Source organism: Aspergillus viridinutans, assembly GCF_018404265.1.
Source record: "Aspergillus viridinutans IFM 47045 DNA, scaffold_7, whole genome shotgun sequence".
NCBI classification, from domain to species: Eukaryota; Fungi; Ascomycota; class Eurotiomycetes; order Eurotiales; family Aspergillaceae; genus Aspergillus; species Aspergillus viridinutans.
Genome location: NW_025091223.1, coordinates 2,022,723 through 2,041,278, shown reverse-complemented (window position 1 = coordinate 2,041,278; position 18,556 = coordinate 2,022,723). Strand labels below are relative to the sequence as shown.

Sequence of the window (18,556 nt, the reverse complement as noted above, 5' to 3'; positions counted from 1 at the left end):
TACATGACAAGTGGTGGGATACCGCGAACTCGAATCCAACAGAGCAAACGATTCAATGGGATGAGCTGGAGAATACTACGGTCGGTTGGATGTGGCTACTCTAGGGGGTTTGAGTCGGTGTTTGTTGTTCAGTCATACAAGATAGATAGGACAACTCACGTGAATACATTTCTCAGGGTAGTACCCTGGAAGCAGGTCAACCGACTGTCCCTTGGCGGGTATAACATGATTCCTCTACAGAATCCTGCTGACAGCCAAAGGGTTGAGTTGACCTTGGCCATGCGCGGAGTATATGTATTTGTGCCAAGGACAAACTACACCCATGTTGAATCCAGGGACAGATCAAAGCCACATTGTTGGGGGGAAAACAAATGCTAGTGGTAGTAAATTTGCCATAGGCAAGCCCCGTTTGAGTCTTAAGAATGTGCAGCAACAGTGGAATCGGACGTGGCAGACCTAGAGATCTGATGAGACAGATCAAAAATTATATAGACCTCGGGGAGGAAGGGTCAACATCGGACAGTACTCCCAATAAAGGAAATCGCCATACATAAGAGGGTCTCCGTGGCAAATACAAGCAAATTTGGACTTCTTCCCCAATACTAATTAATACATCTATCTACCCCAAGCGGCGACTGTCGAAGGCATGATCTTCTCCAAAAGGGAAAAGACCCCTTGCATAAATTAAGTGGGATCAAGGAACAGACCATTATTTTTCCTCTCCTTTTTTCCTGGGCTCAGTTCTTGCACTTCCTCTCTCGGCTGCAACTTCCGTTCCAATCAAGCGACCTGTTTTGATGCTGCTGTCCACGAGGCTAGAGAAAAGGCCCCACTGGTTATTCACGCTTCTTCCACTCACACGACGCTCCTGGCACGATTTCTTAGATGACTCGGCAGTAGGATCGATATTCTTCTCTTGCAGATTATTGTTGTAAAGCAGGAATGGATAAATCATAAATCATAATTTCAGTTAAAATACATGTATGCTAATAATAAATATTAATTATTACCAACCAACTTCATGTCCCGTCGTCCTTTTTTTTTCCCCTCCCACCGCTGATCCCCAGGTACTGTCCTGTCCGCCTCTTATAGTAGTAGTTCTACTCCGTACCTTCTTTTCGAGACCCAGCATGTCCAGTGGTCCTCGTGTTTGCCCTTTTGTCTGTGAGCCTGCCTGACCTGACGGGGCCCAGGGACCAGATAAAAGGCCTGTGCCGTCCAGACTTCCACGTTCCAGCTGTGTTCCCTCCTTTCTCCCGCCGTTTCATCACTTGAGGGGATGCGTCGCCTTTCGTTCGTCGTTCGATTGGAGGAAGTCGCTCATTTCATCTCCAGACTTGACATCTGCCGCGTGGGTTAAATTCTAACGAGTTAATAAAAATCGCCACTGCCCCTTTATAATCATCGTGTCCGTCGTGTTGTTTGTGAGGTCCTTCATTGTCGGAACACGTGTACGACGATCTGTTGGTGGTTGCTCCGGAAGTGAGGAAAATGTTTGACAAAAGGTTTGTTTTTCTCTGGGATAGGAACGGGGTTACATTTCATCCTCAAATCTAACCACCAGCAGGACGGCGCAGAAGCCTGGAGCAGAGCTGATCGGGGATTTTCGAAAGAAGTTTTCCCATGTCATCGCAGACCCCTTTCTCGCGCAACAGGCACCAGTCGAACACGGCGATGCGAAGCTCGCAAATCATCCCATACTTCCATCACAACAATATCACCCTCAGTTCAACCATCACGCGGCGAATCCGAACGTAGTTGACTATGTCGCTCCTTCGGTTCTGCAAGCCGGCCTTCTTACTCCCACTGCTAATCAGATGTGCGCCGTAGTCCATAGTCCTGCAGGGGACCTTCACACCCCAACTGTAGAATGGAATCTGGCCAGCACGCCTTGGATATGGGATCAGATGGTCAGCGTACAGTCAGATCTTCAGGACCAACAACAACAACAACAATTACCCCCACCACCACAACAGCAACTACATGGACACGCGGCGACGGCAGCCCGAGGCGTGACGGGCTTGCAGTCGCAATACCAGCATCATCTGTTTCAGAACATGGACCCGTTTGCATCAAACCACCTACTACCGAGCAACGTCTCGTTCGGGGCAAACTCAGACTACGATCCATTGGATACGGCAAGCCATCGAGATTCATTTACAGAATTGTTGGGGCATGTCGCGCAGCCTCTCCTGCCGGTGGCCTCGGACGCGGTCGACCGCGCCGACTTCCCCTCGAAGCCAGAGACTCCGTAAGTCCACTACCGATGCGACGACTGCATTCGGCCTACTGCTTGCTGACTCGCGCTGTTCTGACAATGTAGATTCCGCTATCGTGTCACTCTCCACGCTCCCACCGCTATCGCGGATCATGCGCATGAACCGCCAGTCACCTATCTCAACAAGTCCCAGGCATACTCGGTATCCATTGTCGACTCTACACCCCCAGCGCACGCCACACAACCCGTCAAGTATCGCACGAGTGTGAGAATCACCTTTGAGGAACCGGCACACCGATCGAATCCAGCGCGGTGCTGGCGACTCTGGAAGGAAGCGCGAGGGGCGGTCGAGGCGCAGCAACGAGGGGGGAAGATGCGAGCGTTGGAGTTTGTGGACCTGCGGATGGGATCGAAGAAGAACGCACCGCGTCTCAAAAAGGTGGACTGCGCCTCGTTCGACGGGTTCTGTGTAACCTGGACGAGCACTCCGGAAGCCGGTTCTTCCGAGTGCGTGGTCAACGTTCGCTTGAACTTTCTGTCGACGGATTTCAGTCTTTCCAAGGGCGTCAAAGGCGTTCCTACGAGATTGTGCGTCAAGACGGAGATGATTGGTCTCGAGGATGGCACTCCTACACCGGGACCTGGCACCGAAGCCGAGATTTGCTACTGCAAGGTCAAGGTGTTTCGCGACCACGGAGCGGAAAGAAAGTTGTCCAACGATGTGGCGCATGTGCAGAAAGCGATTCACAAGGTCGAACGGCAAATCGCGCAGGGAGATATCGACGGCAATAATGGTCTGGGAAAGCGGAAACGGCGAAAGGGCGTGGGACACGGGCTGACCAAGAACCATACCGTATCGATGAGCCTATCTCCCAGCCGTTCTAACAGTCTCACGGGCGTAGATGATCTGCACCGGGCCTTGTTCGAGCTGCGCAACCTCTTCTCGTCCTCACAGCCAGTTAGCCTGCTCTCACTGCAAGGCGATGTGCTGGATGATCCGGATCAATCACCAGTTTCTCTACCTCGGGACTCGTCCACGCCTGTGTCTCTTGGACGTGACAGCGCGTCCGAGAATGATGCAGGGGTCAACTTTCATGGCGACTTGGTCGAACTTCCACGTCGTCCTTTCGGCCGAGAAGCGAGTACCCTTGAGCCGAAGATCGAATCGCCCGATCCGGGCCTCAGCGATATAAATGGTCGATCTTCTCCAGAGTCGGATACTGGTGATCGGTCATCCAGCCCTCGGCATGGTAAGTTTGCGAGCACTGTTTGATTTGATATATAATCTGACTCCAGACAGTGGCATGTTTCTACGTTCGATTCCAGGACAAACAGCAGCAGGAACCCTACTACCGTGCCGTATACCTCACTGAGCGAACCGCATCCGACTTTCTTGATCAACTGTCCAAAAAATACAACGTCCAACCAGACCGTATCCTCAGTCTCGTCCATATCAATCCGAACAGTTTACGCGTCGCCGTCGACGATGACGTCGTGGGAGCAATCCCCGAAGGACAGGATATGATTGCCCAATTTACCGAGGTTCCTGCTCCGTTGAGCAGCGATGGACAGGACGACGGCGAGGGACATAGCACCGGGTACGAAGTTCAACTGCTTTTTTGACGCGATCTGCATACTCGACAGATTTTTGAGCACTAGGTTCTGGCTTTTTTGCACATTCAGGGATGTTTATATAAATTGCCCCGGACGGGATTTGCATGACTGGTGATGATGTACGTTTAGACCTGCATGAACATCTAGACTACGCCTACTGGATGGGTATGAAGCGATGACATGAAAAGAAAACCTAGCATATACAGTTTAATATCATACGAGATCTGCGAGCATATGCCACCCAAGCTGTAAGAAAATCTTGAAAGTACACCTGAACTTCATTGCAAGGAACAAAATTAGAGCCCGGAGTGCCGGACACGATACAACATCTCACCAACTCCAGCTCCTGCCGTACTATTACTGTTGAAAAATTGAAATCTAGCCAGCTATGGTTTTATCCGCGTGTTCTGCATTTTGAGAGTGTACAGACCAGTCCTGTAAGTCTAGGGGATGATAGTATGCTACAGATGGTCAACCATGTCGTTCCTTGGGTTCTTACATGAATGTTACTTGCACTAGCAAAGCCCTGCTCGCTGGAATAATAATGAAAAGATCGCTGACCGTAAAGGTGTTCAATCGCATCCTTATGCTCCAACGGTTCCTCGGATGGGTCGAGCCAGTCTTTCGTGTCAGTAAAGAATCCGAATTTCGAACAATGGCTCCAATGTACCACCAGTTGGACGACTAGTTATCCTCTCATTCATCCCCAGACAGAGTCGAGGAGTGGAGTAAGGTCGGTCTACCTTTCCTCAAGGGAGATTATCCTGTGCGGCTTTTATTCACAGTCATAGTCATGCACAGTGCATGAGACATGTCAGGATGAATTACTCGTAGAATACGGCGCCGCAGCTGCTGCATCGACGATGGCGCTCGTGATCCCGGAAGTACCATGCCCATCTCACAAACGTCTTCTGTTAGGACACTGAATTCTGGCAACTAGGAGGTACAGACCACATCTTATATGGAATATTTGGGACTCGCTTCCCTTAGCGTAACTATTTTGAACTTGATTTTCGTGGTTGAGCTCAGTGCTCATGCATAGATGGCGATGCTCGTTTTATCAGCTTCATTCCTCGAGAACGAATCTTTGCCAAGTAGTTGCACAGGATCCTGGGTAAGAAATTTGCCACGAAGGGTGAACGCTAAAGACTGTACGTCACAGAAAAGCAGATAAATTAGGTGCAGTCATTGATGCCAAACCGCTTAGCCACTCGTCGCCACTGGATACAACAACTTGTACTAATCGCGGCAACCTGGGAGGCATTGATGGATTACGTGAATCTGGCGAACAGTTGCTGAAGGAAGAACGAAATAGATATACAAATCGAAAGCTTGGCCTTTCATCTGCGAAAGAACTCGGGCAATGAGGCTACTGCCCTGCCGCTGTGATACGCTAGGTGAGTTGTCGATGCAAGCCCCGCTCTACCCCCGAATTATATGCTTCTCGGTGGTGGCGCAGACAAAATATCCTAGGTAGCTGGTCCATATAATCTGATATATATATGCCCAAGTCGCGAAGACCAGCTGGCCATGGTGCTGTTCGTTTCGATGCCAATCTTATGACTTCCGCCGGAATCCGCCCTTGGTCCACACTACTTGGCTCATAACAAGGTCAGGACTATTAAAAGAAATGAAACTGCATCCTGATGTTTCCATAACCTTTTGGCTCACTATTGCAATAGACCTGGACTGCGAACACAAGTCAATAGCGCTCTCTACAATGGCTGACCAATCTCCGTCCAGCAAGAGCACGGCAGAAGAGGCAGTTTACGGAGTCAAAGCAGATGTCAAGACTCTCCAGCAGCTAAGCTCATCGGGAAAAGCCGCACAAGACAAGAGACAAGAAAATCTTAAAAATAAGGCGATGGGAGCTTTGGGTTCAGCTATTAGGGAACATTTCCAAGGAGGCGGGCACCAGGAAAGTTCTGGGAAGAAATAGGCCTTGCAAAATAAGGCGGTCTCAGTCTGAGTTGTCTTCGAAAGCTTCTGAGTCGGCTTCGAAAGCCTGTCGGAGGTTCTTGTCATATTCTTCCCTGTCTGCAAGTTTGCGACCTGCAATGTATCCAACGTTCCTTTCGAAGAAAAACGGCATCACCACCTGGAACTCCTCCTCAGAGTCTTTGCAGAACAGAGGCTTGATATGCTTGCTAAATATCGTAAAAAGTCCTGAAGGACTTGAGAGAGCAAGTGAATACCAGAATGTTCCTGTTTCCCAAGACCGTTTCATGAAGTCCGAGAGACGTAGCTGGGGGACTCCATAATCACTGCGAGTCAAAGCCTGTTCTTCCGTCGTCAGGGCTTCCATGAATTCCTGTCGGATTGCATCATATTCTGCTGGATCCAATTGATCTACGCCCTTGTTTGTGAGCCAGTAAGGTGGTCCGACCATCTCCACTGGCTGAGAGCAGGTCCATTCCAAATCCACCAAGCATGTTATATGCCATTCTGCATCAACAAAGATATTACTTTGATGAAGATCTGTAAAGACAAAGACAAATGGGCCCCTGCAAAATCTCCGATCGAAAACTGATGGGAAAATTGTTCGCATGGCGGTTAGAACAGAAAGTTGGTAGGCACAATCTCCGAGATTGTTAACAGCATTAGGTTGATACCGAAAACGATTGTCATGGAACCCGAGTATATCAACCACATAGGAGCCAACGGTGGAGTAGGTGTAATTGCGAGGCATCTCAGTTGGTATCCTCTCATTCTCCAACTGCTGGATTTCCATTGAGAGTGGCCGATTTGTAAGACGCAAAAACCCGTCATTGTCAATGATGAATGAACCAATGTTGGGCACGGGAATCCGGATAATGTTTAAGAAAAGCCGGGAGAGGTCACGGAAGAGGGTTGCACGTAGCTTCGGGTCATGTCGCCCTTCCAACCATGTATTTGAAAGCATAGATCCGCGAGTCTCTTCGATAAACTCAATCAACAGGTAGCCATTGTGAACTATACGATCTTTGCTTTGATGGCGGGCATAGTTTGAAGGAACTGATTTCTTCAGCCACGATAGAAAATACTGACGCAGGAGCTGGAAACAGCGAGGAAAGAATGGCAGGAATTCAAGTCGAGTGAACTAGAAGTTGAACCTATAAGCCACAATCATCACATACATTGGCTTCAATCCATACCGTCTCGCCAGTGGACAAACCAAAACCATATAACTTCGGGATCGGCACATCCGGACAGTTCTTCTCAAGCCATGCATAGGATCCAGCTTCACATCGGATTTTCTCATCGCAATTTCCGGGTCTGAAACTCTCGCCGACGCGATATGGTAACGGGAACCGCATAAGAACAGGCTTACCCCAACTGTCTACCGTAATGGGGACGCAGACATTAAAGCTGCCATGAAGCCAATCTTCTGTATCTGCCACATGGCAGTCAGCAGACGATCTCAGGCCAAGATGGTGCGTAACCGCAGCTTTTATCCATTCGCGTTTATCATGGAGCTGAGCAAAGAATCTAGTTTGCTCAAAGTGGTATCCAAGCTGATGGAGAATATTCGATTCCTCAGTCTTGGCAGCTGAGTATGTGATCCTTCTTCGAAGAAGCTGCCTGGTTTTAGCCATTACGATGAATGTCAGGAAAGAAGTCCATGTCGATTCACGATTCAGGGGATGCGCCTACATGTCACAAGTCACGTGTTTCAGCACCTTGTTGACATAAGGCTGACCAATCAAAGTTCACTGTACTATATGCTGGTCAATATCATGACGGTGAGGATGGGATGGGCATTTCAATCTTTGCAGCTGACAGCACCTTAAAGGATGTGATCCCATCCGCCCTTGACTAATCCAAGTACTTGCAATTTGATGTAGATAGATATCTCATTGCAGCCATCTGTCTGTCAAGTACCCCGTCACAAAAGCATAGACTGCCTTGTGCAGTACATCAATGACCTGCTCATTGACTGGCCACGTCCTACACATCCGTCAGTAACCGTCCAACACGTAATGGCAATGTTCATGATACGGACCATGGAGGAGCGCCAACACCCGTCCAATTCTCCAGCGTTTGATCAATCGTCAAACGGACGCCAATGAACATAAAATCGGCAAACGGTCCCCGAATACCGTTGATGCTCATGAATGCTCGGATGACGGCCGCAACTGCACCCTGCCCGTAATGCATGGCCATGTTCAGTCCCCAGCGTTCGTTGTCCGGCCGGGCAGGCAAGGCCAGTAGTCGCTCTAGCGTGTGGGCGGGAACATATGAGTTGGGCCGTCCAGTAAAGAATTGTTCAATCTTCTCTCCGACGGTCATACTTTTCTCCAGTTAGATTGATTTCAGAATTCGGATGAGGTGACATACGCTGCTACGCCGAGCAGTCCTGCGCCGCAGCCATAAAGGACCCATGTTCCCACGGGGATCGGGGGCCGGACTGGTCGCTGAGGATCAGTTGTTCGACGCGACGACATGGTAAGTATATATTTTAGCTGAGATTTATTCTATTCGAGAAGAGATGTTCGAGTGGTGAGATATATTGTGGATGAGGAGTTAAGAGGCAATCCAAAGATACCTCGATGAGGTGCCTGAGTTATGTCATAATGGCGACACAACTTGGCAGCATCAACATGAGATCCGCTATTCAACCATCCTTCTACGATAAGATCTGAATCTTTATAAGGTTAGATATTCTAGAGTATAATGGTATGCAGTTTCATAAAAAAGCTTGATCAAACCATTTTTAGAAATATTGGTGCATCACATTATCATTATAGTTGGATTTGAATCAGTGCTTCATTAGATAATATTCCCCATTCACCTCAATGACTTCATGTTAAGTATAGTGAAGGTAATAGCCCTATATCATGACTAAAGCATGTCGCTATTGGGACTTCCCGTAAACAAATAGATCCCATTCACTAGATAGGGCTGCCTATCGAATCTATACATTCACTTTTGCTATATGAAAGATGTATATAATCTTCAAATACTCCCTCCTTTCCTTTGAACTCTTCCACCAGCTACAGTGTCCTACTGCTAGACAAAAAGGGTGTCATCAAACCAACGTACTACATATACCTTGCATTACAAAGTCCCTTCCATTTATCCAATTGACAAGATGGATCAGATCCTTTTGGCTATCATGCTCCTAATACTGCTTGTCATTGCAGCAATTGCTCGTCTCAGATTGCTGGTCAGCAAGGGGTAGTACGTCAATACATCTGTCCTTCGAAGACCCTCGTATAATACTAAGATTGACATCTTATCTATAGGAATGACTCAAATGTCCTAGCTGCGTTCTCAGCTCCTCCTGATTCTGGGGCTTTCTGGCCAGGAGTCTGAAGCCTGCGACGGCGGTACAAATGCCCTTGCTCAAAACACGAAATATGCCCTAGTTGTCGTTAAATCAATGGAGCCGAAGTACGATCAATTACCGACCATTTCCTCGAACATTTCAGCTGCCCTGCTGTGGTACCTCGGTGACGAAATAACAACTTCTCACCTATTGCTTGGTTGAAGACGACAGCCGCACAGAAGGGTTTAGTTAAGACTTAATTCTCCTGAATTTGGATGTTTTGCGGTTAGTGTGTTTCATGGAAGAGGTACGTCCATAAATAAATGGGCTATTCCCGCGTTGTACACATTCCTGCTCGGAATTATACTGATATATCGTGGTACAGCTGTAGACTGGTTCGAATGGCAGACGGAGGCCCAACAAGATGGATCAGAGAGTAATGACTTCGGGAGCTGATCACAAAGACAAATGGCTACACAAGGAACCGTCATCAGTCTGCATTTGATACAACTCCTCCATCGTTCTACCTTACATATCACAAGCCAGAATTCTCCTCATTTCCGTCAAAATGGCCAGCTACATCGAATTCGGCGGAATCCATGTGGATTTCAACGCCAATATTATCATGCATGCTATATTCAGCTGTGCTCTGGTGATGATTATTTCAAGCTCGCCAGTCCTTGTCAAGATCATCCGCAATAGATGTGGGTTAGTTTCTAATACTGAATACCTTGACTGCACCTAAGAACAAGGAGAGTCACTAACTCATGCTGATTTTAGCAGAAATCCAGCCTCCCGCCCCCGTGTGTGTCCCGTCGTCCAATACAAAAGTGCAATGGTTGGACAATTTGAGCGCCGTGGTGAGGGCACTGAGGCCCCCTATCAGTGATCTCTTCCGATTGCGCGTGGTAGAGGGTCAATAGTCCTCTCCCATTTTGAGCCAGGGAAACGGTATTTGGACTGTCATCCTTCCACGTATTATGCGCTTCCCCCTTTCTTTCAATATCAGCAACTCTCTGTTCCCAAAAGCAATGACTATTTGGACCCCACGAACCCAGTCGCTGACTGCAACAACTGCAATATGCTATGTCCGCTACGATCTTATATAGCGCATCATCCCATACGCCTCGAGATCGATACCAAGATGACAAGCATCCAAATGCCCCCCTTCAAAGGGGATATAGCAATAGGTGGGAGCAACTTCATGATCGGTTTCTTCGTTTGTTTCGCTCTGTACATTCCCTTCCACTCACCAATCCCGGACCTGTTTTAATCGCTCTTTTTTGCCTCATGGTGATCGCCGTGGCGCAATCACCTGCGCTGGTGGAGTTCGTCCACCATAGCTACAGGTTAGTTCTGATACTGACTACCTTGACTGTACTGCAAGGAATAAGGACCATCACTAACTCATGCTTATTGCAGCTGCAGTCCGGACTGTCCCATACACAAAGGCTGCACATGTGTGCCTAAGGGCAACCGCCGCCTCCTCTATAATGATAATAACAACTACGACTACTACAACGACAACGGCAACGGCGGTAATGACGAGGAGGGTATGAAATCACGAGACAATGAAAACAAAGGGAGGATAAAAGCATAAATGGGAATGAGTTTTTGGCTGAGCTGCCTTCAAATCGCGTATACTGTATCTAGAGTCAGTCTTCCATGTAAAATTGACGCAGGCACTACTAGAGGATCTTAATTGTTATGTTCACAGTCTTTGTTGTGGCCAAGCGTCTCAAGCACAGTCAACCTATGTCAGCGAATATGGTCAATGTTAAACAGGAACAGTCCGCAGAGGAGATAGCCATCGCGGAACCTAGCATTAAACGAGAACTGTCTACTTGACTTGCTGTCCGGAGAACCGTTGATGATTTTGATATGCTGGACTTGAAGTACTGAGGCACCTCGTTTAACAGTTACGCAAGCGACAATCTTCTTTAATAAATCAATAGCATTGATATATAACTCAGTAGCATAACACTCAAACCGCGGAATAATAGCTTCCATGCAACCCAAAACTAATCGCGTGGTCGTGTTCAGCCCTGCCGACCTCGGTCAACGTCCTCGCATCAAGACAAACCAGGTAACTTGTCCCAGCCTCTCCGTTCAATACCACACTAAGTAGATATCCGGCATCCTCGGCCTCGCCAGTGCCATCGGGGATGAAGATCGGCTCGGATGGCGTATGGGGCGTTGTTTCACTGCCCCAGTACTTGACCGTTTGCGTCTCAAGATCGACCTTGCCGATTGCATCGAAGAAGGAGGTGTGTCCTCGGTTGACGACGCAATAGTGGTATCGCGCTCTTTTGGTTGCGAATCGCGGGTTGATCGTTGGGAGTTCACCGGACTCGAATTCAAAGACTCGTTCCACGGCGGCAACTGTTGTAATAGTAGACTCTGTGGGTACTCGTGGCAGGCGATAGCGGACGGTCATGGGTGTTTCTGATCTATTCAGGGTGAAATTCGAAATCTTACCGTCAGTCGAGAGGAAGTCTTGGTAGTAGGCTCGGTGCAGAACGTCCATGTTGGCGTACTGCACTACGTCACAGATGATGTCCACGGTATTCTTGTCTCCTGGTTCTTGAAAAGCATTGATCGTGTGAAAGGCAAAGAACGGCGGACTGACGAACTTGGCAACGACGCCTCGGTGGCCTTTGCGGTCGACCACGAACCAGTGCGTCTGAGCGGTAGAATCAAATTTCATTGCGTCGAGCATGTTTCGTTCCCAGAGAATGGAGGCCCCGAGGCCTTTGAAGTAGGACGGCCAGACGCAGAGGACGATGTAGTCTTTTGTCATGAAGAAGGAATGGATATAGGCTGCCTTTGTTGAGAATGCGGCAATGACCTCTGTGTTGGATGTACTGGCCGAAGTGTGGTATATGCGGATGGTGCTTCTGGGGCCTAGGTGCAGGTTGTAATTGTATACATCTCCGGTTTCTGGGTCGAACTGCGGATGTGCGCAGGAGAGTTGTCCCTTCACCACCAGTTAGTTCTGAACATGCCGCGGAAGAACCAGACATGGGAAGAGTAGTACCTTCAGATCCGGGTGAAGCTCTTGTTGCGTGCTCGCAGCAATCGGCTCGAGGGTCTCCGGATTGGCATGTGTGATTTGGTTTGCATCAGTAAGGCAGGTCAGCACCTTGAATTGCGAGGATGCCGGTACAGCAGGGCCATGTTTCAGCATGCCGGGCATGTTCGCGAACACGGTGACATTCGCATTGACCATCTGTGGATTAGAGTCGATTGCAGTCGGCTCAAAGACGCTCTTCATCTTGTGAAAGAACGACTCGCACGGGTCTCTCTTTTGGCCAAATGTAATCTCCTTGAGATCTCCGGTGCGGCGTGCTTTGTCCATCAACGCGTCGACCTGGAATCGAGAGTTATAGAACACGCGACAGTTGCCGTCGTCGGTGGGAACTATCTGGAATCGATGCAGCTGTGCGAAGCCGTCAAACCAGTGGCTGCGAGCATACGACCCTGTTTTGGAGTCGACACGGTGGGTGCCGGGTCCATTGCGGTAAAATGTGCCTGCAAGAAGTGGTGGAAAGGTTCCAGTGACTCGCAATTCGACTGGCTCACGCTGCTCTCTGTCGGTTGCCAGCTATGGGATGGTTAGAACTATGCCTTATCCAAGCTTTATGCGGTTATACCTACCAGAGCTTCAAGTGGGTGAATTTTAGAGTCGGTCGCTGTTATCGAGCCCATACTGCAGGTGAAATTCTGTTGATTTCTTTGACTATGTGAAGCTCTTCGCTCAGTACTGCAATCATTTATATTCATCAAATGAGATCAGGTGCACCCGCGGAGCGGGATTCCCCCACCACCCGTCGGACAAATACGCTGCCATAGCGCGAGGCTGAGATAACTTTGAGGTGACAGCTGCTAGGCCTGGGCAAGGATGAACAGGGTGCTTGTCCAATTACTTCCGACACTTCGGCCTTGGGATCTATCAAACCCTGCAAATCACCAGCTAAGCCGGTGCTTCCTTATTGTCGCTCGGACTTATTCTCTCAAGAGTGAGTGAGTCAATGTCCGCTTTATTCTTCTGGCTAAGCATCAGTGGATTTTCTTGTTTCGACCCTTCTTTCTTTAGGCATCCGTTGTAACCCTGGGACGAGCACACAACTGGAACACCACGAGGCATCATACCACCGAAGTGATGCTTGAATCGTCTCCACCCAATCGCCTCCAAGCTTATGCCGGCTAGAAGCAACAGTGGGGAAACGCATCACAAGCCTGCTTGGAGCGGTTGATCTATCCGAGAACGGGGACATATCTACCGTCGATTCGCAAAGGCTTAATTGGATGCGCGTTGATCAGAGTCTAGTCAGTGCAACTAAATATACAAACACTTCATATCTTAGAAAATCCACCTAGCTGGGCTATTAATCGGATTGACGTTCTCCCTGTGACCTGGGCAATCCTCCGCAGATTTCGAGTGCTGAGAAGCATCACTGGACTGCGCCTATTATCCTTTGGATCAGAGAGTAACACCTTTTGCTGCAGGAAAGTTTGTCCTGAATGCGAGGAAAAGGTCGCTCAGAGAGGCTCTTGTGTGCACAGGTCAAATGGTCACACTGTTGTGGACATTCTGGGCACATGATTACATTTCCATTATAGGAAGGGCAAAGGTCTTTGAGTAGATCAAATCGAGAGACTTGCCGACTTATTATCCCTTCTTTCTCAGAGGCGATGTCGTACAGCCGACCCGACGGCGCAGTTTTGGGGGCCAAGATCACGACTTGACTTACGAAAACTTCGAAATAACCGAGTTCAAATTGTCTTTCATCCGTTGTAAAATATAGGGGACTGCGTTCTCTCTTCTCAATCTCATCGATAAAATTGTTGTATATTAGCGTCGACTTGTGTTGACATTTCTGTGCCCTAAACGTGTGGGCTCTGCCTACAGACAATTTCGGATTGCTTCTATCATTCAGTATATGCCCCAGAGTGGCTTTAGTTGACGGATGCAAGTATGCTATTAATGGCACGCTATACAGCGGACTATTTGTACAAAAGGGACTTTTGGATTTTTTTACTGTTTACTGCATGTATTACCTATGGCCACTACCTCCACACAACATTAAAAGTTATATCAATATCGAATTCTTATATAGTAGGGATATCGAATCGAATTGAATAGTATCAATATTGAATTCTCATATAGTAAGGATATCAAATCGAATAGTATCAATGTCGAATTCTCATATACTAAGGATATCGAATCGAATAGTATCAATATCAAATCAAATAGTATCAATGTCGAGTTCTCATATAGTAAGGATATTGAATCGAATAGTATTAATATTGAATTCTCATATACTAAGGATATCAAATCGAATAGTATCAATATCGAATTCTCATATACTAAGGATATCGAATCGAATAGTATCAATATTGAATTCTTATATAGTAGGAATATTAAATGCTTATATACTAAAGTAGTGCCCCTATGTACAGAGTAGTTAGAATTTATATATTTAAGACTTAGGGTGTACCCCACCACTTATACTATATATTCAGAATATATATATATATGGTGGTATTTAATATCCTACTACTATACCTCTATAAGAATTATATATTACTACTATTCAATTCAATATCCCTACTATATGAGAATTCGATTCGATATCCCTACTATATAAGAATTTGATATTAATACTATTTGATTTAATATCCTTAGTATATGAGAATTCAACATTGATACTATTCGATTCGATATCCCTACTATACAAGAATTCGACATTGATACTATTCGATTTGATATTGATACTATTCAATTTGATATCCTTAGTATATGAGAATTCGACATTGATACTATTCGATTCGATTCAATATCCTTACTATATGAGAATTCAATATTACTATTTAATAATTACTACTTTAATATTACTGCAGTGCGTGCAACTGTAGGGAGGGTAAGTATGGTAAGATGTAATCATTGTAAAAAAACCAAAAGTCCTTTTTGTACAAATAGTCCGCCGTACGCTATAAAGGGTGCAGGCATTTACTACTGCGGATTTAAGTTTGCTGCGGGCGATGCTAAGGTTGTTGGTGGGGGCCAACAAGGCGGCGACACTATCAGCCTGGACCTTGATGCGGCTGTTATTTGGCTCAAACGAAACAGTAGCTGCCAACAACTCTATCTTTGAAGCATAGAGAGAACAGCCCTGCAGTCCGATGATCAACAGAGGGCTGTGAGCATCGCATGGATCGATCAATGATCCATATCGTGACGAACGTTGTTGGTGTTGGATACCAAGTACCAACAGATGAGCCACAGTAGAATCAGCCTTGAGTTGGTAATAACGGCTTATATGTAGAATTAAGATGTAGAATTGTATATAAAAACTGCCCTTGACATGGTATACATCAGCAATTGCGTACACGGTACACATCAAGCATTCTTCTCACCATCACGATGATTCTACTACAACTACTTCTATCTCTAACGTTGCTCTCGCGGTCCATCGCGGCAGTCATCCCGCGAAACGGCCAACGCATTCTTAATCCTACCGCCGACGATCTTAACAAGATCTTCACTTTCTCCAACGACTTCCCCCCACCGAACAGCGGCAACCTACAAGTCCACGACCCCAACATCATCGAGGAAAAGAACACCCTCCACCTATTCAAAGGAGGGATCCACATCCCCTACTGGAAGGCCTCGAGCATCTCGGGACCATGGACACAAGTCGGTACGGTATTGAGCAAAGCCAGCGTGATCAACAAAAAGAACAACAATCGGCCCTGGGCGCCAACCGTCACAAAATACAAAGGCACATTCCACTGCTTCTACGCCATCAGCCAGAGCGGCAGCCAGGATAGTGCCATCGGGTATGCGTCTACCTCCGACCTGGAAAAGGAGTGGACGGACCACGGCGCACTGATCAACACCGGTTCCGGGGAACGTTCCCAGATCGCACCGTACAAGAACACGAATGCCATTGATCCTGCGTTTCAGGTTGATGGGAAGAGCGGACAGCCGTATCTCATCTACGGGAGCTACTGGGATGATATCTATAGCCTGCCGTTGCAGGTGGACAAGGACGGCAAGCTGTCCATTAAGAATGAAAACAAACCGGACGCAACGCACCTGACCTCTATGCCTGGGAACTGGAGACCGCAAGAGGGATCGTACATGTCGTATCATGAGCCGTACTACTATCTCTGGTTTAGTCAGGGGATCTGTTGCCAGATGATCGATAAAGGGTTTCCGCTCAAGGGGGAGGAGTAAGTTCTTTTTCCATCTTTATTTACGACGGGAGTACTGACGGCCTTCAGATATCGTATCCGAGTCGGCCGGTCAAAGAGCATAACCGGTCCGTTTGTGGATAAATCAGGCAAGAAGCTTCTCGACGGGTATGGAGAGAAGATTTACGGGTCGAACAACGGGAACGTCTACGCGCCGGGTGGTGTGGGCGTGTTACCGGGCAATGGCCAGCGAGGAGATATCCTCTACCATCACTTTTGTGAGTTTCCATCTCCTGTCGAGTGATGGGCTTAGTTGCTGACTATCTATTAGTCAACGGCTCTATAGGCTTTAAAGAAAGTGTAAGTATATCATTCTTGATGCTTGGACTAGCTGACATGTTTAAAGGATACCCAACTGGGCTGGCATTATCTCGAGTACAAGGATGGATGGCCTGTCGTCAAGTGAGTCTCCTTCTTGCACTCAAAGCAGTTAGCTGACTAGATCAGGACGCAGGATCCTCCGGTTAAAGTGCCCGAGCCGATAAAATCTGTTCTCCCTTCAGGCACGTATATGGTTGATACGGGAAAGAGCTCATAGACTGCCATCTTGTTCATTGGTCTCCAGGGTGGCGTTTTCTGATCATGTTTTGGATATATGATACTCCCGATGTTATGCATATAGATTCTGTTTGTCCTCCAAATTCCAACTCTTCAATTTATATATAGCCTCGAACCGTGAAGAGCTATAGCAGAACAATTGTTCAGATAATCTTCTATACATTATTCAGCCGCGTATCATTATGTTCTTGACAACAGGATAAAGCTCTGCAACTGTTGCTATCTTCGGGGAGCAAGTGATAAGCAACCCTGTAGAGATTCAAGTTTAGCCTGCTTTCTAATGGCAATAGCACAGGCGAAAGCGATTGAAGCATAGAAATTTACAACCTCCGGGGACTCCGAGCTTGTTTCTGCTCGTTGCTGTCCTCAGAGGCTGCTTTTTGTCCTGGAACCCGTAGCAGAACTGAGGGCAGTATCATCGAGCCGGCGGAAATTAAGGCCTAGGACTAACATCAACAGGTTGATCATTATGACGGACCATAGAAACACTGCTGCATAGCGACCGTTCCTCCTTGGTTGAGCACCCCGTCCGCGATTTACAAGATGTGCTGTGCATCTCCGACCTCGTAATATGGGACACTCCGCGAATGCCGTCTCATTTGAATCTCGGCTCCAGTATACTCTAATATCAGCGTCTACGGTAGCAGCACCGCATCACCTGGCTAGGCATTCATATCATAGCTATGCTTCCCCAGAAACCTATCGTCGTGTGAGGCAGAGCGCTCGTTCACAAAACTAGCGAGCCGAGGAGATACGCGTACATGACCTCGTACGAGTGGTTGCAAGGCTAACGGGAGATGGTGTTGCTTCTGGATTGACCAGCGCCATTGTGGAAGAGGGGATGGCTCGTCGCGGAGGTAGTGTCTGGACAGCTTAATGGCTGGATAAGATGGGAGGGATAGCAGCCGGCGAGTACGGAACGGGAAGCCGAGAGAGGAAGCATCTGATATCGTGGAGGACCCTAGCTGAAGCGAAGAAAGATCAGTGGGACATACTCTGTAAGGGTAAAGGGGTTCGTGGCGTTGAACCCACCGCTTCTGCCCAAGTGCCTCAGTTATCGACAGACCGATCAGTCTCACCGGCATCCATTCTTGGGGAGACAGCACCAAAACTTCTTCCCCTCCAGATTGAACAGCATGGAGCACTCCAGAGACAGTAGCCTGATGCCCCGCATGAACCAAAACGGTCGATTTAGATATGCACGAGAGAGTTCATAGCTCCGAGGGAAGTCCATGGGAAGCACATGGCATAACACACATTGAGAATATGATAGGTAACAGCCATGTGCAAATTATCTGACACGATTCAGCCGGTGACCGACCGATCGAGATCCCGCTTACGATGCACTGCACCCAAACTTGGCGTTCAGGAGCCGAGCTGGAGCTCCCCGTCGACAATTCAAGAAAAGAGGCTGAGCCACGCTGTTCGTGCCAGAACCATTGTTGTAGACAGAGTGTATGTTAAATGAGTTCATTAAAGTGTTCGGCATCCGCAACCAAACTGGAAACGGACGGGCCGAGTTACCGGAGCTAGGACTGATTGATGCTTCCTCTCACGCTGTGCTGGGGCTTTCGCTAATTAACAGTTAGTCGGGGTCTTGTACAGGTCAGATTACAGTGCATATGCTACTGCATTGATCATTGGTCGCCGTTTGGTGC

The 18,556-nt window shown here is 47.7% G+C and overlaps 5 protein-coding genes across 5 annotated transcripts; 2 read left to right on the top strand and 3 right to left on the bottom strand.

Moving 5' to 3' along the window:
- Positions 1-1,491: 1,491 nt before the first annotated feature.
- Aspvir_009121 (putative CP2 transcription factor) lies at positions 1,492-3,841 on the top strand (the record flags this gene model as incomplete). Its single annotated transcript, XM_043272273.1, has 4 exons — positions 1,492-1,505; positions 1,568-2,251; positions 2,324-3,468; positions 3,519-3,841. The coding sequence occupies 4 exons, from the start codon at positions 1,492-1,494 to the stop codon at positions 3,839-3,841; spliced, it is 2,166 nt and encodes a 721-aa protein (XP_043128208.1).
- A 1,951-nt stretch (positions 3,842-5,792) lies between these two features.
- On the bottom strand, positions 5,793-7,407 carry Aspvir_009120 (uncharacterized protein; the record flags this gene model as incomplete). The annotated part of the gene is made up of 2 exons (XM_043272272.1): positions 5,793-6,911; positions 6,967-7,407. The coding sequence occupies 2 exons, from the start codon at positions 7,405-7,407 to the stop codon at positions 5,793-5,795; spliced, it is 1,560 nt and encodes a 519-aa protein (XP_043128207.1).
- Positions 7,408-7,665: 258 nt separating this feature from the next.
- Aspvir_009119 (uncharacterized protein) lies at positions 7,666-8,256 on the bottom strand (the record flags this gene model as incomplete). Its single annotated transcript, XM_043272271.1, has 3 exons — positions 7,666-7,759; positions 7,815-8,102; positions 8,150-8,256. The coding sequence occupies 3 exons, from the start codon at positions 8,254-8,256 to the stop codon at positions 7,666-7,668; spliced, it is 489 nt and encodes a 162-aa protein (XP_043128206.1).
- Positions 8,257-11,064: 2,808 nt separating this feature from the next.
- Positions 11,065-12,788, bottom strand: Aspvir_009118 (putative dioxygenase; the record flags this gene model as incomplete). Its single annotated transcript, XM_043272270.1, has 3 exons — positions 11,065-12,057; positions 12,118-12,684; positions 12,738-12,788. The coding sequence occupies 3 exons, from the start codon at positions 12,786-12,788 to the stop codon at positions 11,065-11,067; spliced, it is 1,611 nt and encodes a 536-aa protein (XP_043128205.1).
- A 2,719-nt stretch (positions 12,789-15,507) lies between these two features.
- On the top strand, positions 15,508-16,746 carry Aspvir_009117 (putative endo-arabinanase; the record flags this gene model as incomplete). Its single annotated transcript, XM_043272269.1, has 4 exons — positions 15,508-16,319; positions 16,371-16,558; positions 16,612-16,640; positions 16,687-16,746. The coding sequence occupies 4 exons, from the start codon at positions 15,508-15,510 to the stop codon at positions 16,744-16,746; spliced, it is 1,089 nt and encodes a 362-aa protein (XP_043128204.1).
- Between the last annotated feature and the right edge of the window lie 1,810 nt (positions 16,747-18,556).